The following is a 27,515-nucleotide window of genomic DNA, read 5'->3' on the forward strand; positions in this document are numbered from 1 at the left end:
ACAACAGGTGTAGTAGACCTCACAGTGAAATGCTGAATACAACAGGTGTAGTAGACCTTACAGTGAAATGCTGACTACAACAGGTGTAGTAGACCTTACAGTGAAATGCTGAATACAACAGGTGTAGTAGACCTCACAGTGAAATGCTGAATACAACAGGTGTAGTAGACCTTACAGTGAAATGCTGAATACAACAGGTGTAGTAGACCTCACAGTGAAATGCTGAATACAACAGGTGTAGTAGACCTCACAGTGAAATGCTGAATACAACAGGTGTAGTAGACCTCACAGTGAAATGCTGAATACAACAGGTGTAGTAGACCTCACAGTGAAATGCTGAATACAACAGGTGTAGTAGACCTCACAGTGAAATGCTGAATACAACAGGTGTAGTAGACCTCACAGTGAAATGCTGAATACAACAGGTGTAGGTAGACCTCACAGTGAAATGCTGAATACAACAGGTCTAGTAGACCTTACAGTGAAATGCTGAATACAACAGGTGTAGTAGACCTTACAGTGAAATGCTGAATACAACAGGTGTAGTAGACCTCACAGTGAAATGCTGAATACAACAGGTGTAGTAGACCTCACAGTGAAATGCTGAATACAACAGGTGTAGTAGACCTTACAGTGAAATGCTGAATACAACAGGTATAGTAGACCTTACAGTGAAATGCTGAATACAACAGGTGTAGTAGACCTCACAGTGAAATGCTGAATACAACAGGTGTAGTAGACCTTACAGTGAAATGCTGAATACAACAGGTGTAGGTAGACCTTACAGTGAAATGCTGAATACAACAGGTGTAGTAGACCTCCTCAGAAAAAAAAGAAGTGTTAAGTAAAAAATGTAAAATAAAATTAACAAATAATTAAGGATCAACAATAAAATAACAGTATCGAGGCTATATACAGGGTATTACGGTACAGAGTCAATGTGGAGGCTATATACAGGGTATTACGGTACAGAGTCAATGTGGAGGCTATATACAGGGGGTACCGGTACAGAGTCAATGTGGAGGCTATATACAGGGTGTTACGGTACAGAGTCAATGTGGAGGCTATATACAGGGGGTACCAGTACAGAGTCAATGTGGAGGCTATATACAGGGTGTTACGGTACAGAGTCAATGTGGAGGCTATATACAGGGTGTTACGGTACAGAGTCAATGTGGAGGCTATATACAGGGGGTACCGGTACAGAGTCAATGTGGAGGCTATATACAGGGTGTTACGGTACAGAGTCAATGTGGAGGCTATATACAGGGGGTACCAGTACAGAGTCAATGTGGAGGCTATATACAGGGTGTTACGGTACAGAGTCAATGTGGAGGCTATATACAGGGTGTTACGGTACAGAGTCATTGTGGAGGCTATATACAGGGTGTTACGGTACAGAGTCAATGTGGAGGCTATATACAGGGGGTACCGGTACAGAGTCAATGTGGAGGCTATATACAGGGTGTTACGGTACAGAGTCAATGTGGAGGCTATATACAGGGGGGTACCAGTACAGAGTCAATGTGGAGGCTATATACAGGGTGTTACGGTACAGAGTCAATGTGGAGGCTATATACAGGGTGTTACGGTACAGAGTCAATGTGGAGGCTATATACAGGGTGTTACGGTACAGAGTCAATGTGGAGGCTATATACAGGGGGTACTGGTACAGAGTCAATGTGGAGGCTATATACAGGGGGTACCGGTACAGAGTCAATGTGGAGGCTATATACAGGGGGTACCGGTACAGAGTTAATGTGGAGGCTATATACAGGGTGTTACGGTACAGAGTCAATGTGGAGGCTATATACAGGGTGTTACGGTACAGAGTCAATGTGGAGACTATATACAGGGGGTACCGGTACAGAGTCAATGTGGAGGCTATATACAGGGTGTTACGGTACAGAGTCAATGTGGAGGCTATATACAGGGTGTTACGGTACAGAGTCAATGTGGAGGCTATATACAGGGGGTACCGGTACAGAGTTAATGTGGAGGCTATATACAGGGGGTACCGGTACAGAGTCAATGTGGAGGCTATATACAGGGGGTACCGGTACAGAGTCAATGTGGAGGCTATATACAGGGGGTACCGGTACAGAGTCAATGTGGAGGCTAGATACAGGGGTACCGGTACAGAGTCAATGTGGAGGCTATATACAGGGGGTACCGGTACAGAGTCAATGTGGAGGCTAGATACAGGGGGTACCGGTACAGAGTCAATGTGGAGGCTATATACAGGGGGTACTGGTACAGAGTCAATGTGGAGGCTATATACAGGGGGTACCGGTACAGAGTCAATGTGGAGGTTATATACAGGGGGGTACCGGTACAGAGTCAATGTGGAGACTATATACAGGGGGGTACCGGTACAGAGTCAATGTGGAGGCTATATACAGGGGGGTACCGGTACAGAGTCAATGTGGAGGCTATATACAGGGGGTACCGGTACAGAGTCAATGTGGAGGCTATATACAGGGGGTACCGGTACAGAGTCAATGTGGAGGCTATATACAGGGGGTACCGGTACAGAGTCAATGTGGAGGCTAGATACAGGGGTTACGGTACAGAGTCAATGTGGAGGCTATGTACAGGGGGTACCGGTACAGAGTCAATGTGGAGGCTATATACAGGGTGTTACGGTACAGAGTTAATGTGGAGGCTATATACAGGGGGTACCGGTACAGAGTCAATGTGGAGGCTATGTACAGGGGGTACCGGTACAGAGTCAACGTGGAGGCTATATACAGGGTGTTACGGTACAGAGTCAATGTGGAGGCTATATACAGGGTGTTACGGTACAGAGTTAATGTGGAGGCTATATACAGGGGGTACCGGTACAGAGTTAATGTGGAGGCTATATACAGGGTGTTACGGTACAGAGTCAATGTGGAGGCTATATACAGGGTGTTACGGTACAGAGTCAATGTGGAGACTATATACAGGGGTACCGGTACAGAGTCAATGTGGAGGCTATATACAGGGTGTTACGGTACAGAGTCAATGTGGAGGCTATATACAGGGTGTTACGGTACAGAGTCAATGTGGAGGCTATATACAGGGGGTACCGGTACAGAGTTAATGTGGAGGCTATATACAGGGGTGTTACGGTACAGAGTCAATGTGGAGGCTATATACAGGGTGTTACGGTACAGAGTCAATGTGGAGACATATATACAGGGGGTACCGGTACAGAGTCAATGTGGAGGCTATATACAGGGTGTTACGGTACAGAGTCAATGTGGAGGCTATATACAGGGGGTACCGGTACAGAGTCAATGTGGAGGCTATATACAGGTGGTACTGGTACAGAGTCAATGTGGAGGCTATATACAGGGTGTTACGGTACAGAGTCAATGTGGAGACTATATACAGGGGGTACCGGTACAGAGTCAATGTGGAGGCTATATACAGGGTGTTACGGTACAGAGTCAATGTGGAGGCTATATACAGGGGGTACTGGTACAGAGTCAACGTGGAGGCTATATACAGGGGGTACCGGTACAGAGTCAATGTGGAGGCTATATACAGGGTGTTACGGTACAGAGTCAATGTGGAGGCTATATACAGGGGGTACCGGTACAGAGTCAATGTGGAGGCTATATACAGGGTGTTACGGTACAGAGTCAATGTGGAGGCTATATACAGGGGGTACCGGTACAGAGTCAATGTGGAGGCTATATACAGGGGGTACTGGTACAGAGTCAATGTGGAGGCTATATACAGGGTGTTACGGTACAGAGTCAATGTGGAGACTATATACAGGGGGTACCGGTACAGAGTCAATGTGGAGGCTATATACAGGGTGTTACGGTACAGAGTCAATGTGGAGGCTATATACAGGGTGTTACGGTACAGAGTCAATGTGGAGGCTATATACAGGGGGGTTCCGGTACAGAGTTAATGTGGAGGCTATATACAGGGTGTTACGGTACAGAGTCAATGTGGAGGCTATATACAGGGGGTACTGGTACAGAGTCAACGTGGAGGCTATATACAGGGGGGTACCGGTACAGAGTCAATGTGGAGGCTATATACAGGGTGTTACGGTACAGAGTCAATGTGGAGGCTATATACAGGGGGTACCGGTACAGAGTCAATGTGGAGGCTATATACAGGGTGTTACGGTACAGAGTCAATGTGGAGGCTATATACAGGGGGGTACCGGTACAGAGTCAATGTGGAGGCTATATACAGGGGGTACCGGTACAGAGTCAATGTGGAGGCTATATACAGGGTGTTACGGTACAGAGTCAATGTGGAGGCTATATACAGGGGGTACCGGTACAGAGTCAATGTGGAGGCTATATACAGGGTGTTACGGTACAGAGTCAATGTGGAGGCTATATACAGGGTGTTACGGTACAGAGTCAATGTGGAGGCTATATACAGGGGGTTCCGGTACAGAGTTAATGTGGAGGCTATATACAGGGTGTTACGGTACAGAGTCAATGTGGAGGCTATATACAGGGTGTTACGGTACAGAGTCAATGTGGAGGCTATATACAGGGTGTTACGGTACAGAGTCAATGTGGAGGCTATATACAGGGTGTTACGGTACAGAGTCAATGTGGAGGCTATATACAGGGGGTACCGGTACAGAGTCAATGTGGAGGCTATATACAGGGGGTACTGGTACAGAGTCAACGTGGATGCTATATACAGGGAGTACCGGTACAGAGTCAATGTGGAGGCTATATACAAGGTGTTACGGTACAGAGTCAATGTGGAGGCTATATACAGTGGGTACCGGTACAGAGTCAATGTGGAGGCTATATACAGGGGGTACCGGTACAGAGTCAATGTGGAGGCTATATACAGGGTGTTACGGTACAGAGTCAATGTGGAGGCTATATACAGGGGGTACTGGTACAGAGTCAATGTGGAGGCTATATACAGGGGGGTACCGGTACAGAGTCAATGTGGAGGCTATATACAGGGGGTACCGGTACAGAGTCAATGTGGAGGATATATACAGGGGGTACCGGTACAGAGTCAATGTGGAGGCTATATACAGGGGGTACCGGTACAGAGTCAATGTGGAGGCTATATACAGGGGTTACGGTACAGAGTCAATGTGGAAGCTATATACAGGGTGTTACGGTACAGAGTCAATGTGGAGACTATATACAGGGGGTACCGGTACAGAGTCAATGTGGAGGCTATATACAGGGTGTTACGGTACAGAGTCAATGTGGAGGCTATATACAGGGGGTACCGGTACAGAGTCAATGTGGAGGCTATATACAGGGGGTACCGGTACAGAGTCAATGTGGAGGCTATATACAGGGGGGGTACTGGTACAGAGTCAATGTGGAGGCTATATACAGGGGGTACCGGTACAGAGTCAATGTGGAGGTTATATACAGGGGGTACCGGTACAGAGTCAATGTGGAGACTATATACAGGGGGTACCGGTACAGAGTCAATGTGGAGGCTATATACAGGGGGGTACCGGTACAGAGTCAATGTGGAGGCTATATACAGGGGGTACCGGTACAGAGTCAATGTGGAGGCTATATACAGGGGGTACCGGTACAGAGTCAATGTGGAGGCTATATACAGGGGGTACCGGTACAGAGTCAATGTGGAGGCTAGATACAGGGGTTACCGGTACAGAGTCAATGTGGAGACTATATACAGGGGGTATCGGTACAGAGTCAATGTGGAGGCTATATACAGGTTGTTACGGTACAGAGTCAATGTGGAGGCTATGTACAGGGGGTACCGGTACAGAGTCAATGTGGAGGCTATATACAGGGGGTACCGGTACAGAGTCAACGTGGAGGCTATATACAGGGTGTTACGGTACAGAGTCAATGTGGAGGCTATATACAGGGTGTTACGGTACAGAGTCAATGTGGAGGCTATATACAGGGGGTACCGGTACAGAGTTAATGTGGAGGTTATATACAGGGTGTTACGGTACAGAGTCAATGTGGAGGCTATATACAGGGTGTTACGGTACAGAGTCAATGTGGAGACTATATACAGGGGGTACCGGTACAGAGTCAATGTGGAGGCTATATACAGGGTGTTACGGCACAGAGTCAATGTGGAGGCTATATACAGGGTGTTACGGTACAGAGTCAATGTGGAGGCTATATACAGGGGGTACCGGTACAGAGTTAATGTGGAGGCTATATACAGGGTTTTACGGTACAGAGTCAATGTGGAGACTATATACAGGGGGTACCGGTACAGAGTCAATGTGGAGGCTATATACAGGGTGTTACGGTACAGAGTCAATGTGGAGGCTATATACAGGGTGTTACGGTACAGAGTCAATGTGGAGGCTATATACAGGGGGTACCGGTACAGAGTTAATGTGGAGGCTATATACAGGGGGTACTGGTACAGAGTCAATGTGGAGGCTATATACAGGGTGTTACGGTACAGAGTCAATGTGGAGGCTATATACAGGGTGTTACGGTACAGAGTCAATGTGGAGGCTATATACAGGGGGTACCGGTACAGAGTTAATGTGGAGGCTATATACAGGGGGTACCAGTACAGAGTCAATGTGGAGGCTAGATACAGGGGGTACCGGTACAGAGTCAATGTGGAGGCTATATACAGGGGGTACCGGTACAGAGTCAATGTGGAGGCTATATACAGGGGGTACTGGTACAGAGTCAATGTGGAGGCTATATACAGGGGGTACCGGTACAGAGTCAATGTGGAGGTTATATACAGGGGGGTACCGGTACAGAGTCAATGTGGAGACTATATACAGGGGGTACCGGTACAGAGTCAATGTGGAGGCTATATACAGGGGGTACCGGTACAGAGTCAATGTGGAGGCTATATACACGGGGGTACCGGTACAGAGTCAATGTGGAGGCTATATACAGGGGGGTACCGGTACAGAGTCAATGTTGAGGCTATATACAGGGGGTACCGGTACAGAGTCAATGTGGAGGCTAGATACAGGGGTTACCGGTACAGAGTCAATGTGGAGACTATATACAGGGGGTATCGGTACAGAGTCAATGTGGAGGCTATATACAGGTTGTTACGTTACAGAGTCAATGTGGAGGCTATGTACAGGGGGTACCGGTACAGAGTCAATGTGGAGGCTATATACAGGGGGTACCGGTACAGAGTCAACGTGGAGGCTATATACAGGGTGTTACGGTACAGAGTCAATGTGGAGGCTATATACAGGGTGTTACGGTACAGAGTCAATGTGGAGGCTATATACAGGGGGTACCGGTACAGAGTTAATGTGGAGGCTATATACAGGGTGTTACGGTACAGAGTCAATGTGGAGGCTATATACAGGGTGTTGCGGTACAGAGTCAATGTGGAGACTATATACAGGGGGTACCGCTACAGAGTCAATGTGGAGGCTATATACAGGGGGTACCGGTACAGAGTCAATGTGGAGGCTATATACAGGGGGTACCGGTACAGAGTCAATGTGGAGGCTATATACAGGGTGTTACGGTACAGAGTCAATGTGGAGGCTATATACAGGGTGTTACGGTACAGAGTCAATGTGGAGGCTATATACAGGGGGTACCGGTACAGAGTTAATGTGGAGGCTATATACAGGGTGTTACGGTACAGAGTCAATGTGGAGGCTATATACAGGGTGTTACGGTACAGAGTCAATGTGGAGACTATATATACAGGGGGGTACCGTTACAGAGTCAATGTGGAGGCTATATACAGGGGTGTTACGGTACAGAGTCAATGTGGAGGCTATATACAGGGTGTTACGGTACAGAGTCAATGTGGAGGCTATATACAGGGGGTACCCGGTACAGAGTCAATGTGGAGGCTATATACAGGGGGTACTGGTACAGAGTCAACGTGGAGGCTATATACAGGGGGGTACCGGTACAGAGTCAATGTGGAGGCTATATACAGGGTGTTACGGTACAGAGTCAATGTGGAGGCTATATACAGGGGGTACCGGTACAGAGTCAATGTGGAGGCTATATACAGGGGGTACCGGTACAGAGTCAATGTGGAGGCTATATACAGGGTGTTACGGTACAGAGTCAATGTGGAGGCTATATACAGGGGGTACCGGTACAGAGTCAATGTGGAGGCTATATACAGGGGGTACTGGTACAGAGTCAATGTGGAGGCTATATACAGGGTGTTACGGTACAGAGTCAATGTGGAGACTATATACAGGGGGTACCGGTACAGAGTCAATGTGGAGGCTATATACAGGGTGTTACGGTACAGAGTCAATGTGGAGGCTATATACAGGGTGTTACGGTACAGAGTCAATGTGGAGGCTATATACAGGGGGTTCCGGTACAGAGTTAATGTGGAGGCTATATACAGGGTGTTACGGTACAGAGTCAATGTGGAGGCTATATACAGGGTGTTACGGTACAGAGTCAATGTGGAGGCTATATACAGGGTGTTACGGTACAGAGTCAATGTGGAGGCTATATACAGGGTGTTACGGTACAGAGTCAATGTGGAGGCTATATACAGGGGGTACCGGTACAGAGTCAATGTGGAGGCTATATACAGGGGGGTACTGGTACAGAGTCAACGTGGAGGCTATATACAGGGAGTACCGGTACAGAGTCAATGTGGAGGCTATATACAGGGTGTTACGGTACAGAGTCAATGTGGAGGCTATATACAGGGGGTACCGGTACAGAGTCAATGTGGAGGCTATATACAGGGGGTACCGGTACAGAGTCAATGTGGAGGCTATATACAGGGGGGTACCGGTACAGAGTCAATGTGGAGGCTATATACAGGGGTTACGGTACATAGTCAATGTGGAGGCTATATACAGGGGGTACCGGTACAGAGTCAATGTGGAGGCTATATACAGGGGGTACCGGTACAGAGTCAATGTGGAGGCTATATACAGGGGTTACGGTACAGAGTCAATGTGGAGGCTATATACAGGGGGTACCGGTACAGAGTCAATGTGGAGGCTATATACAGGGGGTACTGGTACAGAGTCAATGTGGAGGCTATATACAGGGGGTACCGGTACAGAGTCAATGTGGAGGCTATATACAGGGGGTACCGGTACAGAGTTAATGTGGAGGCTATATACAGGGGGTACCGGTACAGAGTCAATGTGGAGGCTATATACAGGGGGTACCGGTACAGAGTCAATGTGGAGGCTAGATACAGGGGGTATCGGTACAGAGTCAATGTGGAGGCTATATACAGGTTGTTACGGTACAGAGTCAATGTGGAGGCTATGTACAGGGGGTACCAGTACAGAGTCAATGTGGAGGCTATATACAGGGGGTTACGGTACAGAGTCAATGTGGAGGCTATATACAGGGGCTACTGGTACAGAGTCAATGTGGAGGCTATATACACGGTGTTACGGTACAGAGTCAATGTGGAGGCTATATACAGGGGGTACTGGTACAGAGTCAATGTGGAGGCTATATACAGGGGGTACCGGTACAGAGTCAATGTGGAGGCTATATACAGGGTGTTACGGTACAGAGTCAATGTGGAGGCTATATACAGGGGGTACCGGTACAGAGTCAATGTGGAGGCTATATACAGGGGGTACTGGTACAGAGTCAATGTGGAGGCTATATACAGGGTGTTACGGTACAGAGTCAATGTGGAGACTATAGACAGGGGGTACCGGTACAGAGTCAATGTGGAGGCTATATACAGGGTGTTACGGTACAGAGTCAATGTGGAGGCTATATACAGGGGTGTTACGGTACAGAGTAAATGTGGAGGCTATATACAGGGTGTTACGGTACAGAGTCAATGTGGAGGCTATATACAGGGTGTTACGGTACAGAGTCAATGTGGAGGCTATATACAGGGGTACCGGTACAGAGTCAATGTGGAGGCTATATACAGGGGGTACTGGTACAGAGTCAACGTGGAGGCTATATACAGGGAGTACCGGTACAGAGTCAATGTGGAGGCTATATACAGGGTGTTACGGTACAGAGTCAATGTGGAGGCTATATACAGGGGGGTACCGGTACAGAGTCAATGTGGAGGCTATATACAGGGGGTACCTGTACAGAGTCAATGTGGAGGCTATATACAGGGGGTACCGGTACAGAGTCAATGTGGAGGCTATATACAGGGGTTACGGTACATAGTCAATGTGGAGGCTATATACAGGGGGTACCGGTACAGAGTCAATGTGGAGGCTATATACAGGGGGTACCGGTACAGAGTCAATGTGGAGGCTATATACAGGGGTTACGGTACAGAGTCAATGTGGAGGCTATATACAGGGTGTTACGGTACAGAGTCAATGTGGAGGCTATGTACAGGGGGTACCGGTACAGAGTCAATGTGGAGGCTATATACAGGGGGTTACGGTACAGAGTCAATGTGGAGGCTATATACAGGGGCTACTGGTACAGAGTCAATGTGGAGGCTATATACAGGGTGTTACGGTACAGAGTCAATGTGGAGGCTATATACAGGGGGTACTGGTACAGAGTCAATGTGGAGGCTATATACAGGGGGTACCGGTACAGAGTCAATGTGGAGGCTATATACAGGGGGTACCGGTACAGAGTCAATGTGGAGGCTATATACAGGGGGTACCTGTACAGAGTCAATGGGGAGGCTATATACAGGGGGGTACCGGTACAGAGTCAATGTGGAGGCTATATACAGGGGTTACGGTACAGAGTCAACGTGGAGGCTATATACAGGGGGGTACCGGTACAGAGTCAATGTGGAGGCTATATACAGGGGGTACCGGTACAGAGTCAATGTGGAGGCTATATACAGGGGTTACGGTACAGAGTCAATGTGGAGGCTATATACAGGGGGGTACCGGTACAGAGTCAATGTGGAGTCTATATACAGGGGGTACTGGTACAGAGTCAATGTGGAGGCTATATACAGGGGGTACCGGTACAGAGTCAATGTGGAGGCTATATACAGGGGGTACCGGTACAGAGTCAATGTGGAGTCTATATACAGGGGTACCGGTACAGAGTCAATGTGGAGTCTATATACAGGGGGTACCGGTACAGAGTCAATGTGGAGTCTATATACAGGGGGTACTGGTACAGAGTCAATGTGGAGGCTATATACAGGGGGTACCGGTACAGAGTCAATGTGGAGGCTATATACAGGGTGTTACGGTACAGAGTCAATGTGGAGGCTATATACAGGGGGGTACCGGTACAGAGTCAATGTGGAGGCTATATACAGGGGGTACTGGTACAGAGTCAATGTGGAGGCTATATACAGGGTGTTACGGTACAGAGTCAATGTGGAGACTATATACAGGGGGTACCGGTACAGAGTCAATGTGGAGGCTATATACAGGGTGTTACGGTACAGAGTCAATGTGGAGGCTATATACAGGGTGTTACGGTACAGAGTAAATGTGGAGGCTATATACAGGGTGTTACGGTACAGAGTCAATGTGGAGGCTATATACAGGGTGTTACGGTACAGAGTCAATGTGGAGGCTATATACAGGGGGTACCGGTACAGAGTCAATGTGGAGGCTATATACAGGGGGTACTGGTACAGAGTCAACGTGGAGGCTATATACAGGGAGTACCGGTACAGAGTCAATGTGGAGGCTATATACAGGGTGTTACGGTACAGAGTCAATGTGGAGGCTATATACAGGGGGTACCGGTACAGAGTCAATGTGGAGGCTATATACAGGGGGTACCTGTACAGAGTCAATGTGGAGGCTATATACAGGGGGTACCGGTACAGAGTCAATGTGGAGGCTATATACAGGGGGTTACGGTACATAGTCAATGTGGAGGCTATATACAGGGGGTACCGGTACAGAGTCAATGTGGAGGCTATATACAGGGGGTACCGGTACAGAGTCAATGTGGAGGCTATATACAGGGGTTACGGTACAGAGTCAATGTGGAGGCTATATACAGGGTGTTACGGTACAGAGTCAATGTGGAGGCTATGTACAGGGGGTACCGGTACAGAGTCAATGTGGAGGCTATATACAGGGGGTTACGGTACAGAGTCAATGTGGAGGCTATATACAGGGACTACTGGTACAGAGTCAATGTGGAGGCTATATACAGGGTGTTACGGTACAGAGTCAATGTGGAGGCTATATACAGGGGGTACTGGTACAGAGTCAATGTGGAGGCTATATACAGGGGGTACCGGTACAGAGTCAATGTGGAGGCTATATACAGGGGGTACCGGTACAGAGTCAATGTGGAGGCTATATACAGGGGGTACCTGTACAGAGTCAATGGGGAGGCTATATACAGGGGGTACCGGTACAGAGTCAATGTGGAGGCTATATACAGGGGTTACGGTACAGAGTCAACGTGGAGGCTATATACAGGGGGTACCGGTACAGAGTCAATGTGGAGGCTATATACAGGGGGTACCGGTACAGAGTCAATGTGGAGGCTATATACAGGGGGTTACGGTACAGAGTCAATGTGGAGGCTATATACAGGGGGTACCGGTACAGAGTCAATGTGGAGTCTATATACAGGGGGTACTGGTACAGAGTCAATGTGGAGGCTATATACAGGGGGTACCGGTACAGAGTCAATGTGGAGGCTATATACAGGGGGTACCGGTACAGAGTCAATGTGGAGTCTATATACAGGGGGTACCGGTACAGAGTCAATGTGGAGTCTATATACAGGGGGTACCGGTACAGAGTCAATGTGGAGTCTATATACAGGGGGTACTGGTACAGAGTCAATGTGGAGGCTATATACAGGGGGTACCGGTACAGAGTCAATGTGGAGGCTATATACAGGGGGTACCGGTACAGAGTCAATGTGGAGGCTATATACAGGGGGTACCGGTACAGAGTCAATGTGGAGGCTATATACAGGGGGTACTGGTACAGAGTCAATATGGAGGCTATATACAGGGTGTTACGGTACAGAGTCAATGTGGAGACTATATACAGGGGGTACCGGTACAGAGTCAATGTGGAGGCTATATACAGGTTGTTACGGTACAGAGTCAATGTGGAGGCTATGTACAGGGGGTACCGGTACAGAGTCAATGTGGAGGCTATATACAGGGGGTACCGGTACAGAGTCAATGTGGAGGCTATATACAGGGGGCTACTGGTACAGAGTCAATGTGGAGGCTATATACAGGGTGTTACGGTACAGAGACAATGTGGAGGCTATATACACGGGGTACCGGTACAGAGTCAATGTGGAGACTATATACAGGGGGTACCGGTACAGAGTCAATGTGGAGGCTATATACAGGGGTTACGGTACAGAGTCAATGTGGAGGCTATATACAGGGGGTACCGGTACAGAGTCAATGTGGAGTCTATATACAGGGGGTACTGGTACAGAGTCAATGTGGAGGCTATATACAGGGGGTACCTGTACAGAGTCAATGGGGAGGCTATATACAGGGGGTACCGGTACAGAGTCAATGTGGAGGCTATATACAGGGGGTTACGGTACAGAGTCAACGTGGAGGCTATATACAGGGGGGTACCGGTACAGAGTCAATGTGGAGGCTATATACAGGGGGGTACCGGTACAGAGTCAATGTGGAGGCTATATACAGGGGGTTACGGTACAGAGTCAATGTGGAGGCTATATACAGGGGGTACCGGTACAGAGTCAATGTGGAGTCTATATACAGGGGGTACTGGTACAGAGTCAATGTGGAGGCTATATACAGGGGGTACCGGTACAGAGTCAATGTGGAGGCTATATACAGGGGGTACCGGTACAGAGTCAATGTGGAGTCTATATACAGGGGGTACCGGTACAGAGTCAATGTGGAGTCTATATACAGGGGGTACTGGTACAGAGTCAATGTGGAGGCTATATACAGGGGGGTACCGGTACAGAGTCAATGTGGAGGCTATATACAGGGGGGTACCGGTACAGAGTCAATGTGGAGGCTATATACAGGGGGTACCGGTACAGAGTCAATGTGGAGGCTATATACAGGGGGTACTGGTACAGAGTCAATGTGGAGGCTATATACAGGGTGTTACGGTACAGAGTCAATGTGGAGGCTATATACAGGGGGTACCGGTACAGAGTCAATGTGGAGGCTATATACAGGTTGTTACGGTACAGAGTCAATGTGGAGGCTATGTACAGGGGGTACCGGTACAGAGTCAATGTGGAGGCTATATACAGGGGGTACCGGTACAGAGTCAATGTGGAGGCTATATACAGGGGCTACTGGTACAGAGTCAATGTGGAGGCTATATACAGGGTGTTACGGTACAGAGACAATGTGGAGGCTATATACAAGGGGTACCGGTACAGAGTCAATGTGGAGACTATATACAGGGGGTACCGGTACAGAGTCAATGTGGAGGCTATATACAGGGGTTACGGTACAGAGTCAATGTGGAGGCTATATACAGGGGGTACCGGTACAGAGTCAATGTGGAGTCTATATACAGGGGGTACTGGTACAGAGTCAATGTGGAGGCTATATACAGGGGGTACCTGTACAGAGTCAATGGGGAGGCTATATACAGGGGGTACCGGTACAGAGTCAATGTGGAGGCTATATACAGGGGTTACGGTACAGAGTCAACGTGGAGGCTATATACAGGGGGTACCGGTACAGAGTCAATGTGGAGGCTATATACAGGGGGTACCGGTACAGAGTCAATGTGGAGGCTATATACAGGGGTTACGGTACAGAGTCAATGTGGAGGCTATATACAGGGGGTACCGGTACAGAGTCAATGTGGAGTCTATATACAGGGGGTACTGGTACAGAGTCAATGTGGAGGCTATATACAGGGGGTACCGGTACAGAGTCAATGTGGAGGCTATATACAGGGGGTACCGGTACAGAGTCAATGTGGAGTCTATATACAGGGGGTGCACGGTACAGAGTCAATGTGGAGTCTATATACAGGGGGTACTGGTACAGAGTCAATGTGGAGGCTATATACAGGGGGTACCGGTACAGAGTCAATGTGGAGGCTATATACAGGGGGTACCGGTACAGAGTCAATGTGGAGGCTATATACAGGGGGTACCGGTACAGAGTCAATGTGGAGGCTATATACAGGGGGTACTGGTACAGAGTCAATATGGAGGCTATATACAGGGTGTTACGGTACAGAGTCAATGTGGAGACTATATACAGGGGGTACCGGTACAGAGTCAATGTGGAGGCTATATACAGGTTGTTACGGTACAGAGTCAATGTGGAGGCTATGTACAGGGGGTACCGGTACAGAGTCAATGTGGAGGCTATATACAAGGGGTACCGGTACAGAGTCAATGTGGAGACTATATACAGGGGGTACCGGTACAGAGTCAATGTGGAGGCTATATACAGGGGTTACGGTACAGAGTCAATGTGGAGGCTATATACAGGGGGTACCGGTACAGAGTCAATGTGGAGTCTATATACAGGGGGTACTGGTACAGAGTCAATGTGGAGGCTATATACAGGGGGTACCGGTACAGAGTCAATGTGGAGGCTATATACAAGGGGTACCGGTACAGAGTCAATGTGGAGGCTATATACAGGGTGTACCGGTACAGAGTCAATGTGGAGGCTATATACAGGGGTTACCGGTACAGAGTCAATGTGGAGGCTATATACAGGGGGTACCGGTACAGAGTCAATGTGGAGGCTATATACAGGGTGTTACGGTACAGAGTCAATGTGGAGGCTATATACAGGGTGTTACGGTACAGAGTCAATGTGGAGGCTATATACAGGGTGTTACGGTACAGAGTCAATGTGGAGGCTATATACAGGGTGTTACGGTACAGAGTCAATGTGGAGGCTATATACAGGGGGTACCGGTACAGAGTCAATGTGGAGGCTATATACAGGGGGTACTGGTACAGAGTCAACGTGGAGGCTATATACAGGGAGTACCGGTACAGAGTCAATGTGGAGGCTACATACAGGGTGTTACGGTACAGAGTCAATGTGGAGGCTATATACAGGGGGGTACCGGTACAGAGTCAATGTGGAGGCTATATACAGGGGGTACCTGTACAGAGTCAATGTGGAGGCTATATACAGGGGGTACCGGTACAGAGTCAATGTGGAGGCTATATACAGGGGGTTACGTTACATAGTCAATGTGGAGGCTATATACAGGGGGTACCGGTACAGAGTCAATGTGGAGGCTATATACAGGGGGTACCGGTACAGAGTCAATGTGGAGGCTATATACAGGGGTTACGGTACAGAGTCAATGTGGAGGCTATATACAGGGTGTTACGGTACAGAGTCAATGTGGAGGCTATGTACAGGGGGTACCGGTACAGAGTCAATGTGGAGGCTATATACAGGGGGTTACGGTACAGAGTCAATGTGGAGGCTATATACAGGGGCTACTGGTACAGAGTCAATGTGGAGGCTATATACAGGGTGTTACGGTACAGAGTCAATGTGGAGGCTATATACAGGGGGGTACTGGTACAGAGTCAATGTGGAGGCTATATACAGGGGGTACCGGTACCGAGTCAATGTGGAGGCTATATACAGGGGGGTACCGGTACAGAGTCAATGTGGAGGCTATATACAGGGGTTACGGTACAGAGTCAATGTGGAGGCTATATACAGGGGGTACCGGTACAGAGTCAATGTGGAGGCTATATACAGGGGGTACCGGTACAGAGTCAATGTGGAGGCTATATACAGGGGTTACGGTACAGAGTCAATGTGGAGGCTATATACAGGGGGTACCGGTACAGAGTCAATGTGGAGTCTATATACAGGGGGTACTGGTACAGAGTCAATGTGGAGTCTATATACAGGGGGTACTGGTACAGAGTCAATGTGGAGGCTATATACAGGGGGGTACCGGTACAGAGTCAATGTGGAGGCTATATACAGGGGGTACCGGTACAGAGTCAATGTGGAGGCTATATACAGGGGGTACCGGTACAGAGTCAATGTGGAGGCTATATACAGGGGGTACTGGTACAGAGTCAATATGGAGGCTATATACAGGGTGTTACGGTACAGAGTCAATGTGGAGGCTATATACAGGGGGGTACCGGTACAGAGTCAATGTGGAGGCTATATACAGGTTGTTACGGTACAGAGTCAATGTGGAGGCTATGTACAGGGGGTACCGGTACAGAGTCAATGTGGAGGCTATATACAGGGGGTACCGGTACAGAGTCAATGTGGAGGCTATATACAGGGGCTACTGGTACAGAGTCAATGTGGAGGCTATATACAGGGTGTTACGGTACAGAGACAATGTGGAGGCTATATACAAGGGGTACCGGTACAGAGTCAATGTGGAGACTATATACAGGGGGTACCGGTACAGAGTCAATGTGGAGGCTATATACAGGGGTTACGGTACAGAGTCAATGTGGAGGCTATATACAGGGGGGTACCGGTACAGAGTCAATGTGGAGTCTATATACAGGGGGTACTGGTACAGAGTCAATGTGGAGGCTATATACAGGGGGTACCTGTACAGAGTCAATGGGGAGGCTATATACAGGGGGTACCGGTACAGAGTCAATGTGGAGGCTATATACAGGGGGTTACGGTACAGAGTCAACGTGGAGGCTATATACAGGGGGTACCGGTACAGAGTCAATGTGGAGGCTATATACAGGGGGTACCGGTACAGAGTCAATGTGGAGGCTATATACAGGGGGTTACGGTACAGAGTCAATGTGGAGGCTATATACAGGGGGTACCGGTACAGAGTCAATGTGGAGTCTATATACAGGGGGTACTGGTACAGAGTCAATGTGGAGGCTATATACAGGGGGTACCGGTACAGAGTCAATGTGGAGGCTATATACAGGGGGTACCGGTACAGAGTCAATGTGGAGTCTATATACAGGGGGTACCGGTACAGAGTCAATGTGGAGTCTATATACAGGGGGTACTGGTACAGAGTCAATGTGGAGGCTATATACAGGGGGTACCGGTACAGAGTCAATGTGGAGGCTATATACAGGGGGTACCGGTACAGAGTCAATGTGGAGGCTATATACAGGGGGTACCGGTACAGAGTCAATGTGGAGGCTATATACAGGGGGTACTGGTACAGAGTCAATATGGAGGCTATATACAGGGTGTTACGGTACAGAGTCAATGTGGAGGCTATATACAGGGGGTACCGGTACAGAGTCAATGTGGAGGCTATATACAGGGTTGTTACGGTACAGAGTCAATGTGGAGGCTATGTACAGGGGGGTACCGGTACAGAGTCAATGTGGAGGCTATATACAAGGGGTACCGGTACAGAGTCAATGTGGAGGCTATATACAGGGGGGTACCGGTACAGAGTCAATGTGGAGGCTATATACAGGGGTTACGGTACAGAGTCAATGTGGAGGCTATATACAGGGGGTACCGGTACAGAGTCAATGTGGAGTCTATATACAGGGGGTACTGGTACAGAGTCAATGTGGAGGCTATATACAGGGGGGTACCGGTACAGAGTCAATGTGGAGGCTATATACAAGGGGGTACCGGTACAGAGTCAATGTGGAGGCTATATACAGGGTGTACCGGTACAGAGTCAATGTGGAGGCTATATACAGGGGTTACCGGTACAGAGTCAATGTGGAGGCTATATACAGGGGGTACCGGTACAGAGTCAATGTGGAGGCTATATACAGGGTGTTACGGTACAGAGTCAATGTGGAGGCTATATACAGGGTGTTACGGTACAGAGTCAATGTGGAGGCTATATACAGGGTGTTACGGTACAGAGTCAATGTGGAGGCTATATACAGGGTGTTACGGTACAGAGTCAATGTGGAGGCTATATACAGGGGGTACCGGTACAGAGTCAATGTGGAGGCTATATACAGGGGGTACTGGTACAGAGTCAACGTGGAGGCTATATACAGGGAGTACCGGTACAGAGTCAATGTGGAGGCTATATACAGGGTGTTACGGTACAGAGTCAATGTGGAGGCTATATACAGGGGGTACCGGTACAGAGTCAATGTGGAGGCTATATACAGGGGGTACCTGTACAGAGTCAATGTGGAGGCTATATACAGGGGGTACCGGTACAGAGTCAATGTGGAGGCTATATACAGGGGTTACGTTACATAGTCAATGTGGAGGCTATATACAGGGGGTACCGGTACAGAGTCAATGTGGAGGCTATATACAGGGGGTACCGGTACAGAGTCAATGTGGAGGCTATATACAGGGGTTACGGTACAGAGTCAATGTGGAGGCTATATACAGGGTGTTACGGTACAGAGTCAATGTGGAGGCTATGTACAGGGGGTACCGGTACAGAGTCAATGTGGAGGCTATATACAGGGGGTTACGGTACAGAGTCAATGTGGAGGCTATATACAGGGGGTACTGGTACAGAGTCAATGTGGAGGCTATATACAGGGTGTTACGGTACAGAGTCAATGTGGAGGCTATATACAGGGGGTACTGGTACAGAGTCAATGTGGAGGCTATATACAGGGGGTACCGGTACAGAGTCAATGTGGAGGCTATATACAGGGGTACCGGTACAGAGTCAATGTGGAGGCTATATACAGGGGGTTACGGTACAGAGTCAATGTGGAGGCTATATACAGGGGGTACCGGTACAGAGTCAATGTGGAGGCTATATACAGGGGGTACCGGTACAGAGTCAATGTGGAGGCTATATACAGGGGTTACGGTACAGAGTCAATGTGGAGGCTATATACAGGGGGTACCGGTACAGAGTCAATGTGGAGTCTATATACAGGGGGTACTGGTACAGAGTCAATGTGGAGGCTATATACAGGGGGTACCGGTACAGAGTCAATGTGGAGGCTATATACAGGGGGTACCGGTACAGAGTCAATGTGGAGGCTATATACAGGGGGTACCGGTACAGAGTCAATGTGGAGGCTATATACAGGGGGTACTGGTACAGAGTCAATGTGGAGGCTATATACAGGGGGTACTGGTACAGAGTCAATGTGGAGGCTATATACAGGGTGTTACGGTACAGAGTCAATGTGGAGGCTATGTACAGGGGGTACCGGTACAGAGTCAATGTGGAGGCTATATACAGGGGGTACCGGTACAGAGTCAATGTGGAGGCTATATACAGGGGCTACTGGTACAGAGTCAATGTGGAGGCTATATACAGGGTGTTACGGTACAGAGACAATGTGGAGGCTATATACAAGGGGTACCGGTACAGAGTCAATGTGGAGACTATATACAGGGGGGTACCGGTACAGAGTCAATGTGGAGGCTATATACAGGGGTTACGGTACAGAGTCAATGTGGAGGCTATATACAGGGGGTACCGGTACAGAGTCAATGTGGAGGCTATATACAGGGGGTACCGGTACAGAGTCAATGTGGAGGCTATATACAGGGGGTACCGGTACAGAGTCAATGTGGAGGCTATATACAGGGGGTACCGGTACAGAGTCAATGTGGAGGCTATATACAGGGTGTACCGGTACAGAGTCAATGTGGAGGCTATATACAAGGGTTACCGGTACAGAGTCAATGTGGAGGCTATATACAGGGGGTACCGGTACAGAGTCAATGTGGAGGCTATATACAGGGGGTACCGGTACAGAGTCAATGTGGAGGCTAGATACAGGGGGTACCGGTACAGAGTCAATGTGGAGGCTATATACAGGGGGTACCGGTACAGAGTCAATGTGGAGGCTATATACAGGGGGTACCGGTACAGAGTTAATGTGTGGGGGCACCGGTTAGTTCGAGGACATTGAGGTAATATGTACATGTAGGTAGAGTTAAAGTGACTATGCATAGATGATAAACAGAGAGTAGCAGCAGTGTAAAAGATGGGTCAGGGTAGCTCTTTGATTAGCTGTTCTGGAGTCTTATGGCTTCAGGGGTAGAAGCTGTTATTAAGAAACCTTTTGGACCTAGACTTGGCGCTCCGGTACTGCTTGCTGTGCAGTAGCAGAGAGAACAGTCTATGACTAGGGTGGCTGGAGTCTTTGACAATTTTTAGGGCCTTCCTCTGACACTGCCTGGTGTAGAGGTCCTGGATGGCAGGAAGCTTGGCCCCAGTGATGTACTGGGCCGTACCCTCTGTAGTGCCTTGCGGTCGGAGGTTGAGCAGTTGCCATACCAGGCGGTGATGCAACCAGTCATGATGCTCTCGATGGTGCAGCTGTAGAACTTTTTGGGAGGATCTGAGGACCCATGCCAAATCTTTTCAGTCTCCTGAGGGGGGTATAGGTTTTGTCGTGCCCTCTTCACGACTGTCATGTTCAACATGACAAGGAACATGTATTGTGCTGAGATCTGTTATAGATTCTACAATCCACAATGTAGGCTACATGAAACGTTGAAAGAATAACCTTAAATCTCTTTTCCCCTGGTCACCGTTGGACAACCTTCCTATTTTCTTCCTCCTTCCAGGTTAATAATGTGGATTTTGCTAATATAATCCGAGAAGAGGCGGTGCTGTTCCTCCTTGACCTCCCTAAAGGTGAAGAGGTCACCATCCTGGCCCAGAAGAAAAAGGATGGTGAGTACAGGAGGACGAGAGGAAACTGGATGAATAACAGACTGAGGACTGGGTCCCCTTCACTCCATTCCTCCCAGGGTTTTACAAACGTCTCCTCTGGGATTCCCAGACGGTCCATGTATTTGAACTATTCCACAGCTAGCTTACCTGATTCAACTGGTCGACTAATCATCAAGCCCATGACTACTTGAATCAGGTGAGGAACTAGTTCAGGGCTAGCTATTTAAATATATATATTATTATGTCTGGGAATCCCTGAGGAGAGGTTTGAAAAACACTGTTATACAGTGGGGCAAAAAAGTATTTAGTCAGCCACCAATTGTGCAAGTTCTCCCACTTAAAAAGATGAGAGAGGCCTGTAATTTTCATCATAGGTACACGTCAACTATGACAGACAAAATGAGAAAAAAAATCCAGAAAATCACATTGTAGGATATTTAATGAATTTATTTGCAAATTATGGTGGAAAATAAGTATTTGGTCACCTACAAACAAGCAACATTTCTGGCTCTCACAGACCTGTAACTTCTTCTTTAAGAGGCTCCTCTGTCCTCCACTCGTTACCTGTATTAATGGCACCTGTTTGAACTTGTTATCAGTATAAAAGACACCTGTCCACAACCTCAAACAGTCACACTCCAAACTCCACTATGGCCAAGACCAAAGAGCTGTCAAAGAACACCAGAAACACAATTGTAGACCTGCACCAGGCTGGGAAGACTGAATCTGCAATAGGTAAGCAGCTTGGTTTGAAGAAATCAACTGTGGGAGCAATTATTAGGAAATGGAAGACATACAAGACCACTGATAATCTCCCTCGATCTGGGGCTCCACGCCAGATCTCACCCCGTGGGGTCAAAATGATCACAAGAACGGTGAGCAAAAATCCCAGAAGCACACGGGGGGGACCTAGTGAATGACCTGCAGAGAGCTGGGACCAAAGTAACAAAGCCTACCATCAGTAACACACTACGCCGCCAGGGACTCAAATCCTGCAGTGCCAGACGTGTCCCCCTGCTTAAGCCAGTACATGTCCAGGCCCGTCTGAAGTTTGCTAGAGAGCATTTGGATGATCCAGAAGAGGATTGGGAGAATGTCATATGGTCAGATGAAACCAAAATAGAACTTTTTGGTAAAAACTCAACTCGTCGTGTTTGGAGGACAAAGAATGCTGAGTTGCATCCAAAGAACACCATACCTACTGTGAAGCATGGGGGTGGAAACATCATGCTTTGGGGCTGTTTTTCTGCAAAGGGACCAGGACGACTGATCCGTGTAAAGGAAAGAATGAATGGGGCCATGTATCGTGAGATTTTGAGTGAAAACCTCCTTCCATCAGCAAGGGCATTGAAGATGAAACGTGGCTGGGTCTTTCAGCATGACAATGATCCCAAACACACCGCCCGGGCAACGAAGGAGTGGCTTCGTAAGAAGCATTTCAAGGTCCTGGAGTGGCCTAGCCAGTCTCCAGATCTCAACCCCATAGAAAATCTTTGGAGGGAGTTGAAAGTCCGTGTTGCCCAGCGACAGCCCCAAAACATCACTGCTCTAGAGGAGATCTGCATGGAGGAATGGGCCAAAATGCCAGCAACAGTGTGTGAAAACCTTGTGAAGACTTACAGAAAACGTTTGACCTGTGTCATTGCCAACAAAGGGTATATAACAAAGTATTGAATAAACTTTTGTTATTTACCAAATACTTATTTTCCACCATAATTTGCAAATAAATTCATTAGAAATCCTACAATGTGATTTTCTGGATTTTTTTTTCTCATTTTGTCTGTCATAGTTGAAGTGTACCTATGATGAAAATCACAGGCCTCTCTCATCTTTTTAAGTGGGAGAACTTGCACAATTGGTGGCTGACTAAATACTTTTTTGCCCCACTGTATATCAATATTTGCAGATCTGAAGGTTCTGATAGGTAGAATCAGCTTATCTGAAGGTTCTGATAGGTAGAATCGGCTTATCTGAAGGTTCTGATAGGTAGAATCGGCTTATCTGAAGGTTCTGATAGGTAGAATCGGCTTCTCTGAAGGTTCTGATAGGTAGAATCGGCTTATCTGAAGGTTCTGATAGGTAGAATCGGTTTATCTGAAGGTTCTGATAGGTAGAATCAGCTTATCTGAAGGTTCTGATAGGTAGAATCGGCTTATCTGAAGGTTCTGATAGGTAGAATCGGCTTATCTGAAGGTTCTGATAGGTAGAATCGGCTTATCTGAAGGTTCTGATAGGTAGAATCGGCTTATCTGAAGGTTCTGATAGGTAGAATCGGCTTATCTGAAGGTTCTGATAGGTAGAATCGGTTTAGTGGTGAAGCTTCCACCATACAGATCTGCAATCATCAAATATTAGGGCCAAGGTAAAGGGAGGGAAGCAAATTGGGACCAGTTGAACTACCATCATCTGAGATTTATCTCTATTGCTCTACTCTCCTTTCTGTCTGTCTCTACCTCTGACTCTGTCTCTGACTCTGTCTCTCAACTCTCTGTCTCTCAACTCTCTGTCTCTCTGTCTCTTAACTCTCTTTCAACTCTCTTTCTCTGTCTCTCTCTGTCTCTCTCTTAACTCTCTGTCTCTCTCTCTCAACTCTCTCTCTCCCTCTCTCTTAACTCTCTGTCTCTCAACACTCTCTCTCTCTCTCTTAACTCTCTGTCTCTAACTCTAACACTCAAACTCAGTCTGTGTTCTGCTCCAGTGTACCGGCGGATAGTGGAGTCTGATGTGGGCGACTCGTTCTACATCCGGACCCACTTTGAGTATGAGAAGGAGTCTCCGTACGGTCTGAGCTTCAACAAGGGAGAGGTGTTCAGAGTGGTGGACACCCTGTACAACGGCAAGCTGGGCTCCTGGCTGGCCATCCGCATCGGGAAGAACCACCAGGAAGTGGAGAGAGGCATCATACCTAACAAGAACAGGTGATTTTCTTCAGTCCTGCCCATTTTGTCTCCTCTCTGGGTGTTAATCAGCAAGCCATAATGAGGTTGAGTTTTCACAGAAATCAGTTTTGTTTATTTGAAAACAGAATGTGTTCTGTATAACTTACCTGGTTTTTAGACAAGCATGTAAATACATTAAAACAATAGGGGAAGATTCACACGGGTCACAATTCATCGTAACAATGTTACCGTCACGTTGTCCTCTCATCGCGTTAACCACATTTTGTTATGATTAGCATTGCCATGTAAGTGCCTCTATGTTGGCAGTATTGACGTTAGCCGTGCCAAGTTTACTGGACAGTGTCACAGACACATGAAAGCCCTTTACAGAGGTGTCTCTACCAAGAACTCTGTCCGTCCCTCTCATTCTCTTGTTCTGAATAGAAAAGCAACTCCAGCACACCGCTGTTTTTGACGCCCCAGAAATGTCATGCATATTTTTCACCAACATTTCAATCAATAGACCTTCATCATCTGAGTTATTTCAGAGAACTAAATCTAGTTTTTTTAATAATAATTTTTTTGTACCCATTTCGTGGTATCCAATTGGTAGTTACAGGCTTGTCCCATCGCTGCAACTCCCGTACGAACTCGGGAGAGGCGAAGGTAGAGAGCCATGCGTCCTCCGAAACACGACCCAACCAAGCCGCACTGCTTCTTGACACAATGACCGCTTAACCCGGAAACCAGCAGCACCAATGTGTCGGAGGAAACACCGTACACCTGGCGACCTGGTCAGCGTGCACTGAGCCCGGTCCGCCACAGGAGTCGCTAGAGCGCGATGAGACAAGGACATCCCTGCTGGCCAAACCCTCCCCCTAACCCGGACGACGCTGGGCCAATTGTGCGCCGCCCAATGGGTCTCCCGGTCGCGGCCGGCTGCGACAGAGCCTGGACTCAAACCCAGGATCTCTAGCGGCACAGCTAGAACTGCGATACAGTGTCTTAAACCACTGAGACAGAGCCTGGACTCAAACCCAGGATCTCTAGCGGCACAGCTAGAACTGCGATACAGTGTCTTAAACCACTGCACCACTCGGGAGGCCTAATCTCATTCTCTTTTACAGAGAAAAACACAATAACAAACTTCACTTCACCCTGGGCGTGAAATACACCCTCCCCAAGACAGCAGGGTTAGGGTTAGTTATCTAGTTGTCTAGTTAGTTGTCGAGTTAGTTAGTTATCCAACTCCCTCTCCTCTATCTGTCTCCAGAGCGGAGCAGCTGTCCAGCGTGCAGTATAGCCTCCCCAAGACAGCAGGGGGCGACAGGGCAGACTTCTGGAGGTTCAGGGGCCTGAGGAGCTCCAAGAGGAACCTGAGGAAGAGCAGAGAGGACCTGTCGGCCCAGCCCGTCCAGTCCAAGTTCCCCGCATACGAGAGGGTGGTGCTTAGAGAAGGTGAGGATGACTTGCCTTGTAATAACACATAATAACACATGTGCTTATAACACATAAAGCCTCCTCCCTCAGCCCCTCCACCCTCAGCCCCTCCTCCCTCAGCCCCTCCACCCTCAGCCCCTCCTCCCCTAGCCCCTCCACCCCTAGCCCCTCCTCCCTCAGCCCCTCCACCCTCAGCCCCTCCTCCCTCAGCCCCTCCTCCCTCAGCCCCTCCTCCCTCAGCCCCTCCACCCTCAGCCTCTCCTCCCTCAGCCTCTCCTCCCTCAGCCCCTCCTCCCTCAGCCCCTCCTCCCTAGCCCCTCCTCCCTCATCCCCTCCGCCCCTCCTCTCAGCCCCTCCTCCCTCAGCCCCCTCCTCCCCTAGCCCCTCCTCCCCTAGCCCCTCCTCCCCTAGCCCCTACTCCCTCAGCCCCTCCTCCCTAGCCCCTCCTCCCTCAGCCCCTCCTCCCTCAGCCCCTCAGCCCCTCCTCCCTCAGCCCCTCAGCCCCTCCTCCCTCAGCCCCTCCTCCCCTAGCCCCTCCTCCCTCATCCCCACCTCCTCGCAGCCCCTCCTCCCCTAGCCCCTCCTCCCATAGCCCCTCCTCCCTCAGCCCTCCTCCTCTCAGCCCCTCCTCTTAGCCCCTCCTCCCCTAGCCCCTCCTCCCCTAGCCCCCTCCTCCCTAGCCCCTCCTCCCCTAGCCCCTCCTCCCTCATCCTCTCCTCCCCTAGCCCCTCCTCCCTCAGCCCCACCTCCCTCAGCCCTACCTCCCTCAGCCCCTCCTCCCTAGCCCCTCCTTCCTAGCCCCTCCTCCCTAGCCCCTCCTCCCTCAGCCCTCCTCCCTAGCTCCTCCTCCCTAGCCCCTCCTCTCAGCCCCTCTCTGCCCTCCTCCCTAGCCCCTCCTCCCTAGCCCCTCCTCCCTCAGCCCCTCCTCCCTAGCCCCTCCTCTCTCAGCCCCTCCTCTCAGCCCCTCCTCCCTCAGCCCCTCCTCCCTCAGCCCCTCCTCCCTCAGCCCCTCCTCTCTCAGCCCCTCCTCTCAGCCCCTCCTCCCTCAGCCCTCCTCCCTAGCCCCTCCTCCCTCAGCCCCTCCTCCCTAGCCCCTCCTCTCTCAGCCCCTCCTCTCAGCCCCTCCTCCCTCAGCCCCTCCTCTCTCAGCCCCTCCTCTCAGCCCCTCCTCCCTCAGCCCCTCCTCCCTAGCCCCTCCTCTCTCAGCCCCTCCTCTCAGCCCCTCCTCCCTCAGCCCCTCCTCCCTCAGCCCCTCCTCTCTCAGCCCCTCCTCTCAGCCCCTCCTCCTCAGCCCTCCTCCCTCAGCCCTCCTCCCTCAGCCCTCCTCCCCTAGCCCCTCCTCCCTAGCACCTCCTCCCTAGCACCTCCTCCCCTAGCACCTCCTCCCCTAGCCCCTCCCCCCTGGCCCCTCCTCCCTAGCACCTCCTCCCTAGCACCTCCTCCCTAGCCCCTCCCCCCTGGCCCCTCCTCCCCTAGCCCCTCCTCCCTCAGCCCTCCTCCCCTAGCCCCTCCCCCCTGGCCCCTCCTCCCCAGCCCCTCCTCTCAGCCCCTCCCCCCTGGCCCCTCCTGTAAATCCTAACCTGTCTCTAATAGTGGTGATCTTTCATAACGTAGCTCCAGAAAAGACCTCTGGGGTGGAATGTAACACTACAGTTTACTGCTACACAATCCTGACCCAAATGTTACTCTGTTTTATAATGAATCAAATGTTAATGCTTATAGAATATCTGTTTTCTTTAGTTATAGTTTTAGTTTAAATTAGTGTTACTGTTGTTGTCCGTTAGTGTTCTGTATTTTGTCATGTTCAACGTTTTGTG

The 27,515-nt window shown here is 49.2% G+C and overlaps 1 protein-coding gene across 9 annotated transcripts in view; it reads left to right on the top strand.

Moving 5' to 3' along the window:
- The window catches only part of tjp1b (tight junction protein 1b), a 272,440-nt gene that overhangs the window by 222,997 nt on the left and 21,928 nt on the right, over positions 1 to 27,515 (top strand). For all 9 annotated transcript variants that reach the window (XM_045688618.1, XM_045688620.1, XM_045688621.1 and 6 more), the window contains 3 exons: positions 21,271 to 21,379; positions 24,078 to 24,297; positions 25,532 to 25,716. In XM_045688618.1, coding sequence (XP_045544574.1) covers positions 21,271 to 21,379; positions 24,078 to 24,297; positions 25,532 to 25,716 — 514 coding nt within the window. The remainder of the gene's footprint in view (positions 1 to 21,270; positions 21,380 to 24,077; positions 24,298 to 25,531; positions 25,717 to 27,515) is intronic.

Source organism: Salmo salar, chromosome ssa10 (genome assembly GCF_905237065.1).
Source record: "Salmo salar chromosome ssa10, Ssal_v3.1, whole genome shotgun sequence".
Taxonomy (NCBI): Eukaryota; Metazoa; Chordata; class Actinopteri; order Salmoniformes; family Salmonidae; genus Salmo; species Salmo salar.